The following is an 18,171-nucleotide window of genomic DNA, read 5'->3' on the forward strand; positions in this document are numbered from 1 at the left end:
CCCCGCCGCGCCGCGCCCCCCCCCCGCCGCCTCGACGCGGAGCCGCCGCTGAGGGGCCGCCGCACGTCCCCGCCTCGCTCCCTCTCGCCGGGGGGGGCTCTCGGGGCCGCTCCCGGGCTGGATGAATGTGGGAGAAGATGGAGACCAAGACGATCGTCTACGACCTGGACACCTCCGGGGGGCTGATGGAGGTGAGGCCCGGGGCGCGGCGGGGGGGGCCGGGCCGGGGGGGCAGTGGGGCTGCAAGATGGCGAGGGAACCCCCCCAGCCCGGAGCCCCGTGGCCTTACAAGGAAGTGCGGAGGGACGGAGGCAGCTCGCCCGGCCCCCGGAGAGGCCCTGCCGGACACGGGGCGGGCGGGGCGGGCTCGGCCGGGGCTCTGAACCCCCCCCGATCCCCTCCCGGAGGAGCCGGGGCCGCTGTCTCCCCGGCGGGCACGGGGAGAAGGGCGCTGGGTCAGGGTCCGTGCAGCCCCTCAGAGCCCGCTCTGTCTGTGTGTGCATGTGCAGCAAATCCAGGCCCTCCTGGCTCCCCCCAAGAGCGAAGATGGGGAGAAGAAGAGCAGGAGGCCCGAGAAGGAGCCCAGGCGAAGTGGCAGGGCCACTAACCACGATAGCTGCGATAGCTGCAAGGAAGGAGGGGATCTGCTCTGCTGCGATCACTGCCCCGCCGCTTTCCACCTCCAGTGCTGGTAAGGCTTGGCGCTCTCTCCCTCCGGATCTGCCCAGAGCACCTTCCCTCCGGCCGCTCCCGCTTCCCGTTAGGTCCCGGGGAGGGGGGGGGACGTGGGGCCGGCTGGAGCAGACAGGAACAAAAAGGAGGTGCAAACCCCGCTTGGGTCCATCCCTCCTCATACTGATCCACTGCGGCCGAGGTGAACCCTCCCCCGGCTGCTTTCTGGAGGGTTGGGGGTCCACCCTCCTCCTTTCTTTTTGTGCTGAGCAGCGGGCGAGAGGCCTGGAGGAGGAGCGAGGCCGCTGGCTGCGCGGCCTGGCTGCCTTGGTGCTGCCCCTGCCCGGCCTTTCGCCCTCCCCAGCGGGAAACTTCCCCACCTCACCCCTGTCCAAGGGTGCCTGGCTTGCGGGGGACCCTCCGGAGGGCCCTGGCTGGAGAGGGGGAAGCCCTGGTGGCGTCTCTGCACCAGGCCTGACGTTCCCAGCGCTTCCGTGCTGCTGCAGCTGCTGGGAATAATGGAGGTTGCTGTCTCTGTGTCTCCCTGCCTCACTGTTTACAATATGGCGACCTTCCTTTAAATTATATTTTTATTCTCAGCGCCATTTTGGCTGCATATATGACTTCCAAACCCTCGCAACGCTCCCCACAGTATCTCAAACGTGAAAATACCTTCCCCGTGCAAATCCAGGCCTCCAGACTTTAACGCTGGCCGGGTTTATTCCTTTCCCTCCTTTTTTCCCCTTCCTCCTTGCTCTTCCGACCTGCTTGTCTCATCCGTGGGGATGTCTGCCGTGAACTGGGGGGCTGCTGGGTGCTCTTGCTGGGAGTTGTGTGGCTTTGTTGATGAAGGCAGAGCTCTCTGCATGCAGATCTGGCTGCCGGCTGGGAATCGAGGTGCGTGCGGAAGCGGTGGCAGGGCTCGAGGTGCTGGAGGCTGCAGCAGGATGGGCTCTTGCTGCCTTTCCTCACAGCTTCCCAAGCTCTCCCGGCACAAAGTGACACCACGCCAAAAGCGCCTCAACTTTCCGCCCCAAAGTTTTTCCTTTTTCTGCACCCGGAGCTTGGATGCATCCTGAAATCCCCCCTTTCAACAGTTGACAGAGGCGGGCGGTTTGTGTTAAATTAGCACAGCCAGAGTGGATAATGGAGTGGAGGAGGGAGCGGGGCAAGTCAAACAGCTGGAGCTTGGGAGTACAGAGTATTCTTCCTTAGGGGAGATTTTTTAACCACATTCCTTTCTCTCTTTCATGCTTTGGAGCTTTGTTTGCCACCCTGTTACAGCTGTCTCCTCTGCGCTTTTTTTTCCCTCCCTCTGTTGTTTTTTTTTTTTTTTCCTTGCTTTTTTCTGATTTTCATTTGCTTGCTGGCTATTCTGCATTTCTATGCTAATTGAGGGTCTCAGAACACTTATTGAACTGGTGGCTGATAGCAGGGAAGCTGAGTGTGCGGTCACAGTTCTGTAGGGAGTGTCCCGTTAGCAGCGTGTAGCCAGGCAAACCCGACAATGCTGTAGCATGCAGCCATGACATCATCCCTCCTACCCTGAGGAAGTGCTACTGGTGGTAGTGCAGATCCTCTAATATTTACTAGCAGGATAGTAATTATCATTATTTTTCATCCAGTGTCCTTGATGAGCTTTAATTTAAGGGTGGTTTTTTCCTTCTGCTGGGCATAGTTGCTTTCGGATGCATCCTGAGTGTTCTCCTAGCGAGGCTGGAGCGATGGCTAGAACTTCACATTTTGGAATGCAAGAGCTGTGCCTAAGGCTGCAGAGTTAACTCTGAATCCTAGTTAAGTCTGACCATAAATGAGACCACTTTGTGCATGCCTAAATTTCATGGATTAATCTGGTAATGTTTTTGTAGTTAGTGAGTGGGAAACAACCAGGTAAATCAGATACCTGTAAAGCTTTTGCTGTACCTGAGTTAGTTGCATTATAATTGTACAAGAATTTATATACAAATATTATAGAAAAAATATATATGTATCTTTGGCTAACTAGTCACTCTTCAGAACAGAAATGAAAGAGCAATTCTAAATATTCTCTTTCATCCCATTTGTTGCCTCTTCTGGGGTTTCTCAAGCAACCCCTTTGACAGCAGCCCAGACCCTGCTGTGGGAGGTGGCGCAGTGTGGAAAGGCTTTGTCTCAAGGCCTCCAGCTTGGGTCTGGTTCTGCCTCCTTCCTCCTGGACCTTTGTTGGACCCTTGGCTATGGCCTTCAGGTGACCTAAGTTGTCTCAAAGGGATGCTCAGGTTTTGTTTTTGTGTGTCTTTCCATTACCTCCTATGTTTTGCTGAAAGTAAACTTCCGTTCTGGATATAAACTTAGGCGTATAGGCAGCACTTGCAACTTCCTTTCTGCCTCTTTTTTTTATTTAAAGAACAGTAGCTGTAATGCAAGGCTTGGTTTAAGTCACTTGAATAGTCCTGCTGGAGCACTCTGATTTGTGTCAACAGCTTACCTTTTCTCTAAATATTCATTGTGAGCTTTAGCACGAGGCTGAATTTATTATCAGTATAGCATAACAAAAAAAAAGTAGCTTTTAATTGGTCTAGGGTTTGTGATCTGTTGATTACAGCTGTAATCAGCTCCCATACAGCTGTATGGGAGAGGCCATATTATAAAAGAAAAGGATTTTCAGGGGTTTGATTGGCACAAGTCATGCAGTCAGCTGGAGGCAAACCCAGCTCAGCTTCCCAGGAACTCATGTTGCACCTTCCTGTGTAGAAAAGGTTTTTCTGTATCAAGTTGTTTACGTCTGTAGTGAGGAAGTTGGCTTTGCTAGGTGTGTGATCCTCAAACTTCAGCAGTTTGCCTTAACTTCAGTTTAGCAGTTTAAACTTCAGTTTAAACCCCTTGTCCTGTGTGGAAAACACAAGAAGGCACTTGGCCAAAACTCCCAAAACTTTCAGAGTCTGATAGTATTACACTTATGAAATGGTAAATAACAAGTTTTGTTGGTATACAGTGGAACAACTGCTCTCCTGAATTAATGTGGGTGGAAGTGACTTCCCAATTCACCTGTTGGAGTGTCAGCTTTCCCCACAACTCCATTTTGGAGTCCTAATTCAGTGTAAAACTGCTATGGGTGCTCTGAGAGGCCAGAGGATTCCAGCCTGGCTGCAGATAAACTGGCCTGGTGGGAGGGATACAGCAAAGTGTGAAATCTCTGCCAGATACTTAGTTTCAACATACTTGGATTAATATCAGGGTCAGGTGACTCTCTTCAGGTTTGAATTTACAGAGAGAGGTTCTTTGGGTCCCTAGTAATTCTTGAAAACAAGACGTGGGATTTTTAGCTCTGAAGTTGGTGTCTGGTTCTGCTGTTTGCCCACAATCTGCTGCTTTGGGTAACAGTGCAGAGTGCATTTCCATCCTGATGTTCTGCCTTAGCCCAGGCCCTCAGGGATGGTGCACACTCCTTCTTTACATAATTGAAAACCAATTTTCCAGTGCTACTTCTATTCTTTCCCATTTATATCCTCCTCCTGGCAATGTGATTGTTAGAATTCCCTGTGTTTTCTTGAGCTTGTAGTAAACTTGATTCACATTGAAGCGGGTTTGCAAAGTGACTGATGTTGCAAATTCATTACGAAGGATTAGAAAGATCCCCGGGAGAGGAAAAGTTTAGTTAACAAGCTGGGGGAGGGGAGTGACAACAGGAGGGAGAACCAACACAGAACAGTTTTGTGTTTGTTTTTTTTCTCTCTCTTTTTGTTTTTTTTAAAAAGTCTCCCTGCCCGAGTTTCTGGTTGGAGGAGCCCAAAAGCACAAACCTCGCTGAATGCTGCGGTTCAAGTCCCTCTTGTAAAATCTCATGCCGCTGGCTGTGCAGCTCTGCTGGCATGGCAGAGTGACCTCAGTCCCTTAAAGCTGACCAGTTATATAAACGACAGTGCCAGTTTTGTGGCCCTGCTCAGCAGAAAGGTTCCTGGTAGCTGGGCTTCTTCACTACTGTGCTGGGAGAAGTGTGTCGTGTCCGTACCAGGGCCTGCTACCTCCATCAAATTTTTTGCAACACCTCCTTGTGTTTGTATTTGCTCATTTCCCCTCCGATTTGGCAGTCTTCACCCAAGTGCTGGTGTCGAAGAAAGTGTTTGGCTCATTTCCCCTCCGAATTGGCAGTCTTCACCCAAGTGCTGGTGTCGAAGAACAGGAGTGACAGAGCTGCAAAGTGCAGCAGAGGAAGTTAAACTAGAGTTTTGGTATTTTCTATGAGTCACATTGTTTTAGTGCTTCGAACAAAGAATGGAAAAAAGTTGTGTTTGGCTGGTAGGACATCGATAACTCTTTCCCCACCTTATTCAGTCTAAAACGTCTTGCTTTATCTTTAGCATTTGTTCTAGCTTAGGGTTTTTACATGAATATGCACTCTGTGAGGGCAGAAAAACAATGGCCAGTCTATTGTCTCAGTTAATCCTTCCCTTAATGGTCATCTTGGGCTGCCTCGGGTGTTTCAGGTGAATCTTAGAATGGTCAGAGGCATCTCCTGCTGCAAGGAGTAGTGAGATGCCCAGGAAGGTGCTGGAGAGGCAAGCTTCCTCCCTAATAGTGGCTAGGAACAGGGTTTCAGTACATCGAATTACATCACAGCTTCAAAAAAGCTTGTCGTTTTAGGTGAAGGAAGTTTTTATTATGAGGCTTTCTGTTTGTTTGGGTTTTTTTAACAGTAAATGATTGGCAAACCCCTACTTTAATGTTTATGTAATTGCATACTGAAGGTCAGAGGAAGCTGTTCTGTTCCCAACATTTAAATGTATCCATCTTAACTGATACTTTGTTAAAACAATATTGGTTTAAGTATGTGCTTTTAAAAAAACACCAACTTTTGTTTTTATGTATCTCTGGTTCTGATATTTTGGGAGCCTTGGGGCCAGCCCAGGCTGGATCCTGAGGCAGGAGGAAGTGATTGCCCTGACTGGGTTTCTGGCAGCAGAGGGTCAGCGTGTGCGCCTGCAGATGTGGTAACATGATCAGTCTTGGCAGCTCCGCTCGGCAAAGTTGTACCAATGAGATTTTTCACTCTCCTTATTTTGTCCTAAATCTCTCTGTGCAAAGGCAGATAAGGTCAGCCTAAATCTCTGGACTTCAGCTGAGGGCTTCAACAAATCATTCACAGTAAGAATTTGAGGTACTCGTGATTGGGTGACTTGCAAACCACCACTCTCACCTCTGTGTGTGGATGTTGCTTGTGTTAAACTGTGTGTGAGCAGATTTTGCACTGTGGGCAAGAATTGGGGATTTGGATTGAGCCGTGGGTCTCTGGTGCAGTTCCCTACATCAGTGTGCAGTGGTAGGAGCATGGTTTTGGGATTCTAAAGTTGGGGATTTGGAGTTGAGGAGGAGGATGTTTAGCTACTTAGCTTAGGCTTTGCCTGCAAGGCATGGCTGCTACATGGACTGGTGTTACATCAAACACCTGCATTGTTCCAAAGCTGTTTAAAATGGCACAGTGGGAGACAGTGAACAAGGAGAATTCTCCCTGGTTTCGTCCCTTGGCTTAAGAAAGTGCCAGTTTTATGTTGACCACGACTTATGGAACTGAGAAATCCTTTTTTTGTGCTGCTGTGAGGTCCATTTTTGAGTTGACTCCTCAGGAGCAGGAGGCTGCTGAGGTGGGGTTCACTGCTTTGTTCCTGCTGCTCCAGAGCTGGTCTTTCCTGGTATGTCAGCCTGCAGGCATGACTCATGGGAGCCTTTCACAACATGGAAAGGTCTTCCCAGAGGAATTCCAGCTCCTCCAGGCATTTGCAAAGGAAATTCTTAATTGGATTAGATTCATAATACTAATCTGCTAATGACTGTTTGTTATGGAGATCTTGGCACTATCTTGTAAATATATTCACCTTCCTTTAGCTGCCTTATGTCTTTTTATCACATACAAGCTCAGTGTTGTTAAGATTGTACTGCCGCCAGCAGATCTGATAGTTGGGAATGGGGGACTACTGTGTTTATTACACAAGATCTTATAAAGCTCATAATTCTTTCCTCTCTCTCTCTCCATTTCACGGTGTTGTTTAGGTGGGGTAGAGAAAGGGAAGCGGTGGTAATTGGCATGTCTGACATCCGGCTGTACTTCTCTTACCACGGGTGTGAAGGACACCCCGGGTGGGGAGTGCCTCCGTGCAGTTGTCAGTGACAGAACTGTGTATTTTTAGTAAGAATCGGGACCAAACAGGAATTTCCCCCCACCCCCCCCCACCAAAACAGGGCCTTTTTTGGGTTGTAGGTGCTGTTGTGGTGGTGTGAGGACCACCTGCAGGAGAGCAGGGCTCCTCTGTTTCCCTGTGTAAGACAGAGTCAATTTGAAATTTCAGTTGTAACATCGATACTGAAACAGTTTTTCAACACTAACATAAATTCTTCCGTTTATTGACCCACACCAGTGGATGTTAAACTGCTTTTGTTGCTAGACTGACTCACTGGTACGTGTCAGGTTCTTGAGTTTTTCCTGTGCTCTGCAGCCTTTCTTAATCCTTGAGTCAGTAGCAAATTGCAGGAATCTGCTGTGGAGAAAGGGAGCAGTTACTTGCAGAGTAGGAAGGAGGTGTATCTCCCTGAAAGCAAGTGTGACAGTCTGAATATTTAGGAAGTGCTCTCTGTTGGAATATAAATCATGTGAGAAGGATGTACCCATTTTGGTTTTTTAAACCAATCAGGAAGTTCTCTTGGACTTGTGAAAATGCAAATGTATCTGGGGATATAACACGGCTTTGTTACAGGGGTATGAAAAAAGTGAGTGTAAGCAAAAAGCATCTTGCCACGTCAGGTTACTGGCTAGACTTGTGATTTTTGTGACACAGATTGTCAGAGCTGGCTTTTCCTTCTTATAGTAATCGATTTGTGCTGTCTCCAGCTCCACTGCTCACTAGATGTCTGCCCAGCTTCCTCGAAGGAACACTGCAGTATCCAGTAACTCTGTAAGCTGAGTAAAAATAGTGTTGTAGCTTCCCTTTAATAAAGGGGTTGACAGATACCACTTGTAATGCAATCACATACCTTTTTAGGATATGGAGTAAATGTTCCCTGTAGCCAAAAATGAAGGGGGGAAAAGAGAAAAAAAAAAAAAAGGTTGTATAAATCATTCTTCCTGTTGGTGTATCAGATCTTGAGCACAAAAGGCAAAGAGCATCTCAGCCAGCTGGGGGGAATCGAGTGCCTGAACCCAACTCTAACCCATTTCTGCTGACGTCTGCTCTGCACGATCACTGGAAGCAAACTAGATGGAGCTGGAGATTACCGACTTTGAACCCTGCAGAAAGCACTGGCCTGAGGATACAATTTAGCAGGCTGAAAACCCCATGCTGAATTTCTGGCAAGCACTAGTGATTGGTGTGAAACACCTGCCTGTGCAGCCTCTGACTTTGGGCACGGCATCATGTGAACTTCCCAGTGATCTCTGTCTAGAATAGCAACAGGAGCAAGATATGAAGGTGATCTGGAAAAGGCAGAAAAGAATGTATGCCCTGCTCTAAGGATTTTTTGTTGGTTTTTTTGGGTGTTTTTTTTGGGTTGTTTTTTTTTTTTTTTGGTGGATATTTCTGTCTCTGCTCTTTTTTCTCTCTTCCCCAGCGTTCTTGGGAAAGCCTAGTCCACATGTAGATGTCAGAATTACACTTCACTTGTGCCTGTGTGAAGACAAATTCATGCTTTTGCTTTTATGGGTCTGCCCTTCATCCTCTTCTGATGTGCTTCTTTCCTTTTTTCCACCTTATTGCTGCTGTCCTTTCACCCCTGTCTCCTTTGAACACGTTCAGTATGGCTGGGGCTGAATGTGTTCACTTCTCAGAAACCTCTCAGACCCGTGTTTTGATTATTTTTTTCCCACCAGAGATGTCTCTTCATTTATTGTTCTTTAAAGACAGAATTGGATGAAGTGATTCTCACCAGGGCTGTGTTGTTCCTCAGCCTCCTTTCTTTTCCCTGATGCTGCCCTATGTGTCATCCTGCTTTGAGAAGATGACTTCTAATCTGTTAAGAAGATGGTGCTATAAAGACCTGAACACTTAATAATGAACCTGGACATTGAATTCAGGCTATTGTTACTATTGTCTGCAGCACAGGCATGAGTGATGCCTGGGAAAGAAACAGGAGTCAGGATGTGCAAAATGTCTGAATTTCTGTGTCTGACCCACATTTTTCAAAGTCAACAATTCTTCTGTCAACTTCCATGGTTTTTACTTATAAATACAAAGCTGGATGGTTCCCTTGGCAAATATGTCTCAAATATCAGAGTTCATAACCAGTCAAACTAATTAAAAAATAATAATCAAAAACCCTCACTGCTGTTGTAGTGGTACTATACACTCTTTAATACATAGTTGTTTTTATATATGTATGTGTTTACCTATGTGTGGAAATTCGGTATCTTAAAAAACAATACTTCCTTTAATTTTTTGTCAGCTGGACATTAATGAGGGTAATAACTAACAGGTTGTCTAGGGAATGGTCTCTGGGGCCAGGTTCCTTCTATAAATAGAAGTAACTAATTACATCAGGTGATCACATGTTTACATGCAGCTTACCCAGTTTATTGGGCCCTCCTGTTCATCAGGTTGGAGGCAAAAAAGTTCTGCTTTGTGCCTTGGAGGATACTTCCCTGACTGCCCGTGAACTTCAGGATTCCCTGTGCAGGAGGGCACAGGGAGAAGGCAGGAAGGGAGCTGAGGTAAGGTAGATAAACACCTGCTTCCATGAGGTTCTCTTCCTGGGATGGGAGTAGCAGGAGTGGTTTGATGGATTCCAGTAAATAAGTTCCTTGGCATTGAAATTCACAGAATACTCACAAAATTCATTATATACTCATGAAATGGTACCTGGTTCTTAGGAGCAGGGTGGTGCTGCTGCCAGAGGCTGGGGTTGCTGGCCAAGCCCTTGAAATGTTGAACACACTGGCAGGTCTAGATAGTAAAAATAAGCACACACTGAAGGGAATTTTGGGATCTGGCATACCCAGCAAAGCTGCTACTTAAACCTTGAAGAGTTAAACTCTTCCTCCACTCTTGTAGCATCATGAAGATAATGTAGTATACCTTTATTTTTTCATTGGGTACATCTTATTCCTTGCTGTCTGCCATATAATGGTGTTTTAATCCTGCTTCTGTTTTCTGTCTGTTGCTGAACCCTTATTTCCAGCTCTGGCCATGCTGTTGGAAAGATGCACTCTAAGCACATGCAGCATTCCAGATGATGGGATAATTAGTGACCTGTGAAACAGTCATTTTGCTTCCCTTCTTTGCACAGTGGCAGCCAAAATAATCATGTCCTGACCTGTTTGGTGGTGTCCAGGAGTCCTTGCTGGATGTTGCTAATTTAGAACTTCTTATGTCCATGCTCAAGACTTTCACTTCAGTGTAAACAAAGTTATGCTGCCTGCTGTCAAGCTTTTTTCACAGGTTCCCTCAGGAGTTTTTGCACCACAGGTGGAAGTATAGTGGGTGATGCTCTGTAGTTAATGTGAATTGTGCTGCTGGCTTAAAATAGGTATAACTTATAAACAGTGTGAGCCTAACTGAGGCCAGAAAGTTGCTGAAACTGTTAGTTTTAATGTGATCAGGTCATGCTTAGAGGTCTGTAAAGAACAAAAATTATGCTGGGCTTTTCTGAAGTTTGGTGGTCTCTGCATTGGTGCTTGAGAAATCTTTGGCTTTTCCAGGAAGATTATTGTTGTACAGCTGAGTGTCACAATTTATCCATGTTAATGAGCAGAACTTGGATATTTCACTGAATAATTTGAGGAATAACAGTGGAGGAGAGGAGGGAGCTGATAGTTTTCCTAATAACCACCTCTGAGGTAATTGAAATCTGACTTCTGTCTTCAGGAGCTTTGTGCTGATGCAAAAGTAAAAGAGGAAGGTGAGGGAGTTGCAGGGGGGAGGAACTTGCTGCAGGCTGCAGCTGTTGGCTTGTTTGGTGTGGTTTTATTCTGTCTAAGGTAGAGGCTCAGGGTTCCAGGTGTCCTCCTCCAGCCGGGTTTGGGAGCAGCTGTGAGCAGAAGTATGTAATTTGGGCGCAGTAAAAATGTTCCAAAAAGCTGAATTTGTAAATGATGCAACTTTCCCTGTTCTCAATGGGGCTCTTGTAATGCCCTGACAGTGAGGTTGGTTTCCTGGTTTGTTTTAGCTGCCATTGAGGCCCTGCTGTAGGAAGCCAGGGAGCCTTGTTCTTTATGAAGCTGCTAGAACAGCTGTAGCTCTATCCATCATAGGGATAAATAGGAGTCCCATAGAAGAGTTGAAAGCCTTCTTCCCTTATCTGGCAGATATATCTAGCATCCTTCATTATCATCCTGTCACTGAGTCTTGGTCAGTTAATCAAGTTTCCTGAGAAGGAAAAAATGTGTTTGCCTACATTTTTTCATGGTGTTACTATTTTTCCTCCTCATAGGAAAAAAAAATATTTTAAGTCCAATTGTTGAAAACAACTGACGTGAAAGAGGAGTTATTGAAGAAAGCTTCACCAGGCACTGGTTTGTTTTCCTGCCACCATTATCCCAGCTGGTAGCTGGCTGTATCCTGGTGGGTCCAAAAGTAGTGTCAACGTGCCTTTGACGCAAGATGGCCAGGAATGCAGTGTGTAAATAACCTCAGGTCTGCTTATAACTGGTTCCTTTGAGAGCTACGGCCCAGTTTGTATTGGAGAAGGTGCCATTCCTTGGAGCACTTGTTTACCTATTTATTGAGGTCAGCAAAGTGAGGAGTAATTACAGGATTTAGACTTGACAACAGGCTTCTGATGTATGAGAGCCCCAGAGTGTGAAATTGAAAAGCTAAGTGGCTTGGTGCTATTGTTTGCTTGATAAAAACTCCTAATATGCTCTTGAAGATTTTTTTTTTATTTTGTCATAGCCATTTAAGTTTTGATTAAGGGATAGAGCATTGCATTCTGGCCATGGCAGAGCAATGCTTGACAATGCATCTGATAGGAATTTCAGGAGATAGTTAACTTTCTGAGAATAAGCTATGAGACAGATATTATATGGCAAGTGACTTCGTAGGCAGTGTGGTGGTTTTTGACTAGGCAGTGATAAACATCTCCTTTAATTTTCAGAGGCTTTGTATGAGTTAGTCTTCCAGGTGTTTTTAAGTCAGCCTGTGTTTTTTCACAGCTGTCTTTGTTTTAAATGCAGAAACACATTCTGCTGAGCAGGTTTGATTTGGGTCACACCAAACCCCCCAGGTAAACTGCAGAGGCCACCACTCTTGTCTGTGATGACAGAAGGGGAAACTTTCTGAAATGAAGGATTAGTGAAAATGTACTGAAAAGTGCAACTGACTGGTGTGTAGTTGAAAGGAGATGTGTTGTAACCGAAGATAAAGTGGGAGCTGTACAATTCCAGGTCCCGTTGGCAGCAAACACTGGCGGCTGGAGCTGTGCATGCTAATGAACCCATGAAAGATAGGGAGAAAAGGGCCGTGGTGCTCCTGCCAAAGTGCTAATTCTTACCTTGCTTATGAAGATCAAGTATCTTGCTCAGATTTAAAAATCCGTTTCTTTTATGCTTACAGTAAAAGGTTGAAGAATGTGGTCATACCTAGTCAATTAAAACAGCATTCTTTAGCTCTTCCCTGGCTTTCTGCTGAGACCCAGGCAGTGCTCTCTGCTTGCTGCGAGGCCAGCAGTGCAGGAGCAGGCTTCATCAGTCTTTGTTAGCATGGTGAGCTGCGTTGATGAACAGTTCATTAACCAGGAGAGGCAGAATCAGTCTTTTAATACACTTGCTATCGCAGCTTGGCCCTGACAGTGAGCAGAAAACCTCAGGAGGCTTGTCTGAGCACTAAAACCTTTCTGCTGCTCTGAAACGAATCTTTCCCCCTCCTTCCACAGGCCTTTGGGTAGCAGCATTCATTAAAATGCTTCTTTAATAGTATGGCGTATGTAGGATTTCATGGTTCAAACCCAGCAAATGGGACAATAACATACACACTTGCAGAAGAAACCTGTTCTGACTCTTCCAGGCATCTCTCAAGGTTCACTGTGGTATTAATTGTTTCATTGTAAAATGCGTAAGATTGAGGTAACAGTTAAAACAAATAACCGGAGGCATCTGGCAGCGTGTGGATCCCTGGCACGCCGCACGGCGGAATGGGGCAGACGTGTTCCCAGCAGTTCAGGCACGCTCGTCGGGAGCTTCAGAGGGTGAAATTTCACTAGGAACAAATCAAAGTCTGTGGTTTTTTTGCCCTGGGGTGTTGGGAGGGGAGAGGGGAATGGGCCACATGAATCCATTCTTGCTGTAGATGCAGATCTAAGAGCTCGTTTTCTAGCAAGAGTAAAACCTGAGCTGTTGCAGGATGCACCTTAGGATTCAGCATGGATTTATGCTGCAGCAAGCACACGGGGATTATTTGTTACTCTTCTCCTTCCACCTCCCCCTTCCCTGCTTCTGTTAGCAAAAGATTCGTTTGGGGCAGGGAGCTACTGCTTCATCCAAGCTTTTGAGGAGAAGCAGCCAGTAGTGGAGGCTTTGGTGCTCTCATCTAGAGCCTGATCTCTTGTTCATCCAAGCCCTCCAGGAAATGAGAAACATAAGCTGCAGGTATGTCAGTGCATATATGCAGAGCGCTGCGTTTCTGGAGCGCCTGGAACACGGAGGCCTCTGAAACCCTGCACTCCTCCTCAAAATGGCTGCCAGATGTGTTGGCTCTACTGAATTCCCCAGAGCCTGACACCAGAAATGCTGAGGTAATTACCAGCTTGGTTCTTGCTGTGTTCTTCCTTCAGTCTTCCAGGCACAGTGTTGCAAGAGGGAGTGTGACCCCGGATGGCTGCAGTACCTGCAGAGACAGTCGCTGGCACACGGGCGAGCTCGGGGCAAGGCTCGCCGGGACTCTGTTTAAACAAAGGAAGTGTGTTTGTTTTCACAGTCCGGGCTTGGGAGCCTGGGCTGGGATCCTGTGCCATTTCCCTGTGCTAGGAGCAAGATTCTCAAGGAAGACAGACTCTCCCTTTGCTGCAAAGCACAGCTCTTCCTGGCCATCAAGTATGCATCTTATCCTCCCTGGCTTGTCAGGAGTGGAGACTGGAAAGCTTAACTCGGATTTGGTTTGGTATTTGTAGGTGCAATAAACAGTATAGAGATTCCTGCCATGAACCAACATCTAGCTTCCCATGCTTGTGTTGCTTTCTTGGGCCAGTCTTATAAGCTACTGTACTTCTTGATCCCCTTGTAACCCAGTCTGTCCCAGTGGATCCTTGAAATCTGTTTCCCAGTCAGTGGGAAATGGAGCTTCCAGATCCTGTGGTAGTGCATCCGTGTGTTCAGCACAAGAGAGCAGACTTGCTAAGAGCTGCCTCTAGCAAGAGTCAGGAGAACTTTTAGAAGTATTATGTTAAGTCACACTGCATGGTAAATGGCTGGGTTTTGCCAGCAGGTACATTTTCCCTGCCACAGTCAGCAGTTTGCTCAAATAACAAATCTTAATGATAAAGAGGTGTTGGAAAGTACTTGAGTTAGTAGTAGGATCTGTAAGGAAAGTGTATCATCTAACATATGCTGCTCTGCCTTTTACTGAGGAAAAGTGTTTCTCAAAATAGTCCTTCTTACTCCTTAGTCTAATTTGCTTTGGTTTATTTCTAGCATCAAAATGAGAATGTCATTTCACTGTGATACAGCTCTTATAGTAAGTGCAGATCCATGTGAGTAGGATGTATCCTGTGCTTCGTAGCCAAGGCAAGCTGGATATGGTGACACTTGTAAGAGTATTTGGGTTGTCTTAAGATAGAAGGTGGTTTCTTACCATTAAGTAAGTGTGCCCAGGGATGGAGTACATGGGAGGTGGTGGGTAAACCTCATGACAGCTCGTTCAGTTGGACTCGCTGCAAATTCAAGGGATGGGAATGCCTGTATGTATGACTGTGCTTGTTGCACCGGAATCTGTGTGGTCTCACATGCAGTAATCAAGTTATTTAAGGAGGTGTGGTGTTGGTGGGGGGGAGGTATATGTGTGGCACACCAGTGAATCTTCCATTTATCTTTGCTGTTCAAGTCTGAGAGTGCTCTGAAAGCGTGGAGCTGAGATGGGTGTCATGGAAGACTGGCTTCTTGGAGGTGTCTGGCTAAGTGGATGTATGGGAGAGCGAATCCAGGGAGCTTCACCATCAATTAAAGGAAGTGCCTGGGAGTGGAACTGCAGAGCTGCCCTGACTCTGGCTGTGTACGTGAGAAGAGTTCCAGAAATGACAGTAAATAACAGTAAAGCTTTGCTTTGTGTTTCTCTTGTAGCAACCCTCCGCTCAGCGAGGAGATGCTGCCGCCGGGGGAGTGGATGTGCCACCGCTGCACCGTGCGCCGCAAGGTAAAGCCTCTCAGGACAGACACAATCCCTGCCCTTCCAAATGGCCCTCTGAAACCTGAATCCTGTGGTTCATACCTGCCTCTCCCTTCATGTGTACTTAGACAACCAGAGCTGCTTCTTTGTGCTCATGTTTGCAAAGGGCTTTGTTAGGAAAGGGCTTAAAGAAACCTAAGGGGTCTTGGTGAGACCCTTAGGATATTTTAACCTCACTACTAGGAAGTAATACTCAAGTGCTTGATACCTTCTTGTCAATCTGTACAGTTTAAACTTTTCCTTCCCCCCATTTCTGGAAAGAAGGGAGAGCTGAGGCACAGAGGAAATGGGAATGGCTCCTGTGCTTGAGGAGATGAGCTGTATACAGGCAGAATGGGAGTCACGTTAATACAGCTTTGCCATCAGGGCTCTGATTCTACTTAATATATGTTTTTTAGAAGAGTGACTTCACAGCAGTTGTACATCAGCAGAGGGTGAAATCACAGTGAGTTATGATTTCCTGGGCTGTTGAACAGGATGGGAAGGAGATGATTGGGCAATATTGTAGCTTGTCTTTTTTTTGCCTTGATGCTCTTTCTCCAGGAAGCTGTCTTGCACAATGTAAACATCTTATTGCTGTGACCACGTAGGGCTGCATAGCAGAGGGTTTAGAAACTGCACCAAGCTATCTAGCAACTGTTCTCTTGAAGTGACACCCAAAACAGATTGGAAGAAAACTGTGTGCTCAGCCTTTTGTTCCTGAAGTGATTGCCTTGTTATGTTTCCAGGGCACTGTTCAGCCATCTGCCAACAATAGAAATGAAGGTCACAAATCGAAAAACAAATAATAAAGTAAAAAGAGAGAGAAAAGGAGAAAATACCCAACTTTTCTATATTAAAAATTGCCTGAAAACACTTTGCTCCCTTTGCAGATCTTGTTAGTGATGGAGTAGAGTGGCTTCTCCATATGGGTGATGCTGGAACAGTGCACAGTTGCCCATCCCAGGCCATACAACATCTCCTACTGTTGCAAAATGGATCTTGTGGTGATGGCAAACTATAGTTTTCCTCTGCTGCACCTTGTTCAAGATTCCTGTCATCAGGAGATAGCAGAGTGTTGTTTGTATGTTGTGCTTGTATTCTCAAGCTGACCTTCTCAGCCTCTGATGGGTTTGTATGCAGTGCCAGGGTTAGTAAAGTGCATCAACAGTGAACAGTTTGATGTAGAGTTTCTCAGTGTTGGTAGCAAAGTAAACACTTGTCTGATTTTCAAATGTTTAGGACTAGATGCTGTGAAATGTTGTCCTGATCTGGACTCAAGTATAGCTACCCTGAAAGGAGAGACACATGGTAATGTTCTTCCCCACGCTTGGTTCTCTTCAGCTGTTCTGTGACCTGTACCTTAGCTGCCATCAGACTGTTCTTGATCGAGGCTCTAATGACTGCAAGGGGGAAGTTGTAGTGCGTGGCTCAAGCGTTTTCAGATGCTGTTTGTCTTCAATCACATATTTGTCAAGGTTGATGTGCTTTGTTTGTGGCCTCCATGATAAGCCTGCCTATTCATGTCGTGCAGAAGCGAGAACAGAAGAAAGAGCTGGGGCAGGTAAATGGATTGGTGGACAAATCTGGGAAAAGGACCACCTCCCCCACCAGTGACGCAGACCTGTTGGACAGGTCTAGCAGCAGCATCAGGGCTAATGCGCATGCCAGGATCTTGGAAAGGAGAGCGAGCCGGCCTGGCACTCCCACATCCAATGCCAGCACCGAGACCCCCAACTCAGAACAGAATGATGTCGATGAGGACATAATTGACGTGGATGATGACTCTGCCATTGCAGAAATGGACTGTGGGCAGCCCCAGCTGAAGCGACCCTTTGAGCTTCTTATTGCTGCTGCCATGGAAAGGAACCCAACGCAGTTCCAGCTGCCGAATGAACTGACCTGCACCACAGCACTTCCAGGTGAGCGGGGCCTTGTCTGCTGGCAGTGAAGATGTCTGCAGTTGCATCCTGCTGCTACCTTTCCTCTTTTCCCTCCTGACTCTGTGACAGTTGTGGCTCCAGTGGTGCTTGCTGGTGAAAGCAGAGGTACCTCTGGCTCTCCTCCAGCTTCCTAGCAGCAGGTGCCTTTCAAATCTGTGGGGACACTGGAACTACACACCATGTCCATCAGAACTTGTGATAGATGCTTGTTGATTTCACCTTGGACTAGATCATCAACATGAAAAAGAACCAGTTGTCAAAATACTTGATTTTTGATTTATGATGCAATAATACAGTAACAAAGTAGTGACTAAATGTATAGGGTGTCACTGAAGTTACTAAGTGTGAAATATATCTGCCTTTAAAGACAGTCTCTGTCACTTAAGGCTAGATTTAGTGGTTGATAGAGGTTCCTTAACAGCAATCTTTGACTTTTCTGAGATGATTATATGTATCTACCAGAAGGCAAACCTCTGCTATGTGGATAACACTAAGCTTTTTAAAATTTCCTTTTCAGGTACTAGTAAGAGGAGGAGAAAGGAAGAAACCACAGGAAAGAATGTCAAGAAAGCACAACACGAGTTAGACCACAATGGTTTGGTTCCCTTGCCGGTGAAGGTCTGCTTCACATGCAACAGGTACTTGTTCTTCCAGGGAAGCTGTTCAGTGTGGCTGCAGCCTTCAGAGGAGCAAAGTTCTTGCTGAAAAAAGTAGATTACCTGTTTCCTTTTCCATTCTCCTACATTACTTACAATCCTCTAAACAAATGGGAGAATATTCATCTTTGCTAAATAACAGGTGTTCACCATAGCAAGTGCAGGTCCAGCTGTAAAGGGCTCTGAAATGTAGCCTGAAGATTGACAAGATTGAGCCATCTTGTCTTCAGTGTTTTTCTGCAAAGAAATATTCTGAAGTAATGGTGGTTTAGTAAATGGTGATGTTTGTTTATGGTTTGTGAAGGAAGTGTGTAAGGAGGTGACCTTTAGGAAATAGAAATCTACTGAGAGATTTATAAGCCCAAGGCAAATAGGAATATTGTGCTGAAATTGTAAATCTGAAAACCAGTACAAAGTACTGATGGGTTTTGTAACACTGCACAAAAAAATGCATAGATCAATCCCAATTGAAAATGTCAGTGAAAATGAAACCTTTATTTCAGAAACCCAGTCAGAGTGAATTTCTCAAAGTGGAATGGAGATTCAGGTGGGCTTTTGTGGAGAACAACTGATGACTTTGTCATA

At 46.2% G+C, this 18,171-nt stretch overlaps 1 protein-coding gene across 2 annotated transcripts in view; it reads left to right on the forward strand.

The window, feature by feature from the left end:
• The first annotated feature begins 6 nt into the window (after positions 1-6).
• PHF12 (PHD finger protein 12) overlaps positions 7-18,171 on the forward strand; it is a 31,849-nt gene continuing 13,684 nt past the window's right edge. For both annotated transcript variants that reach the window (XM_041482638.1, XM_041482639.1), the window contains exons 1-5: positions 7-191; positions 510-691; positions 14,903-14,975; positions 16,522-16,909; positions 17,448-17,568. In XM_041482638.1, the coding sequence (XP_041338572.1) occupies positions 126-191; positions 510-691; positions 14,903-14,975; positions 16,522-16,909; positions 17,448-17,568 (830 nt within the window). In that variant the 5' untranslated portion in view covers positions 7-125. The remainder of the gene's footprint in view (positions 192-509; positions 692-14,902; positions 14,976-16,521; positions 16,910-17,447; positions 17,569-18,171) is intronic.

This window comes from Pyrgilauda ruficollis, unplaced genomic scaffold (assembly GCF_017590135.1).
Source record: "Pyrgilauda ruficollis isolate IOZ18807 unplaced genomic scaffold, ASM1759013v1 scaffold59, whole genome shotgun sequence".
NCBI lineage: Eukaryota > Metazoa > Chordata > Aves > Passeriformes > Passeridae > Pyrgilauda > Pyrgilauda ruficollis.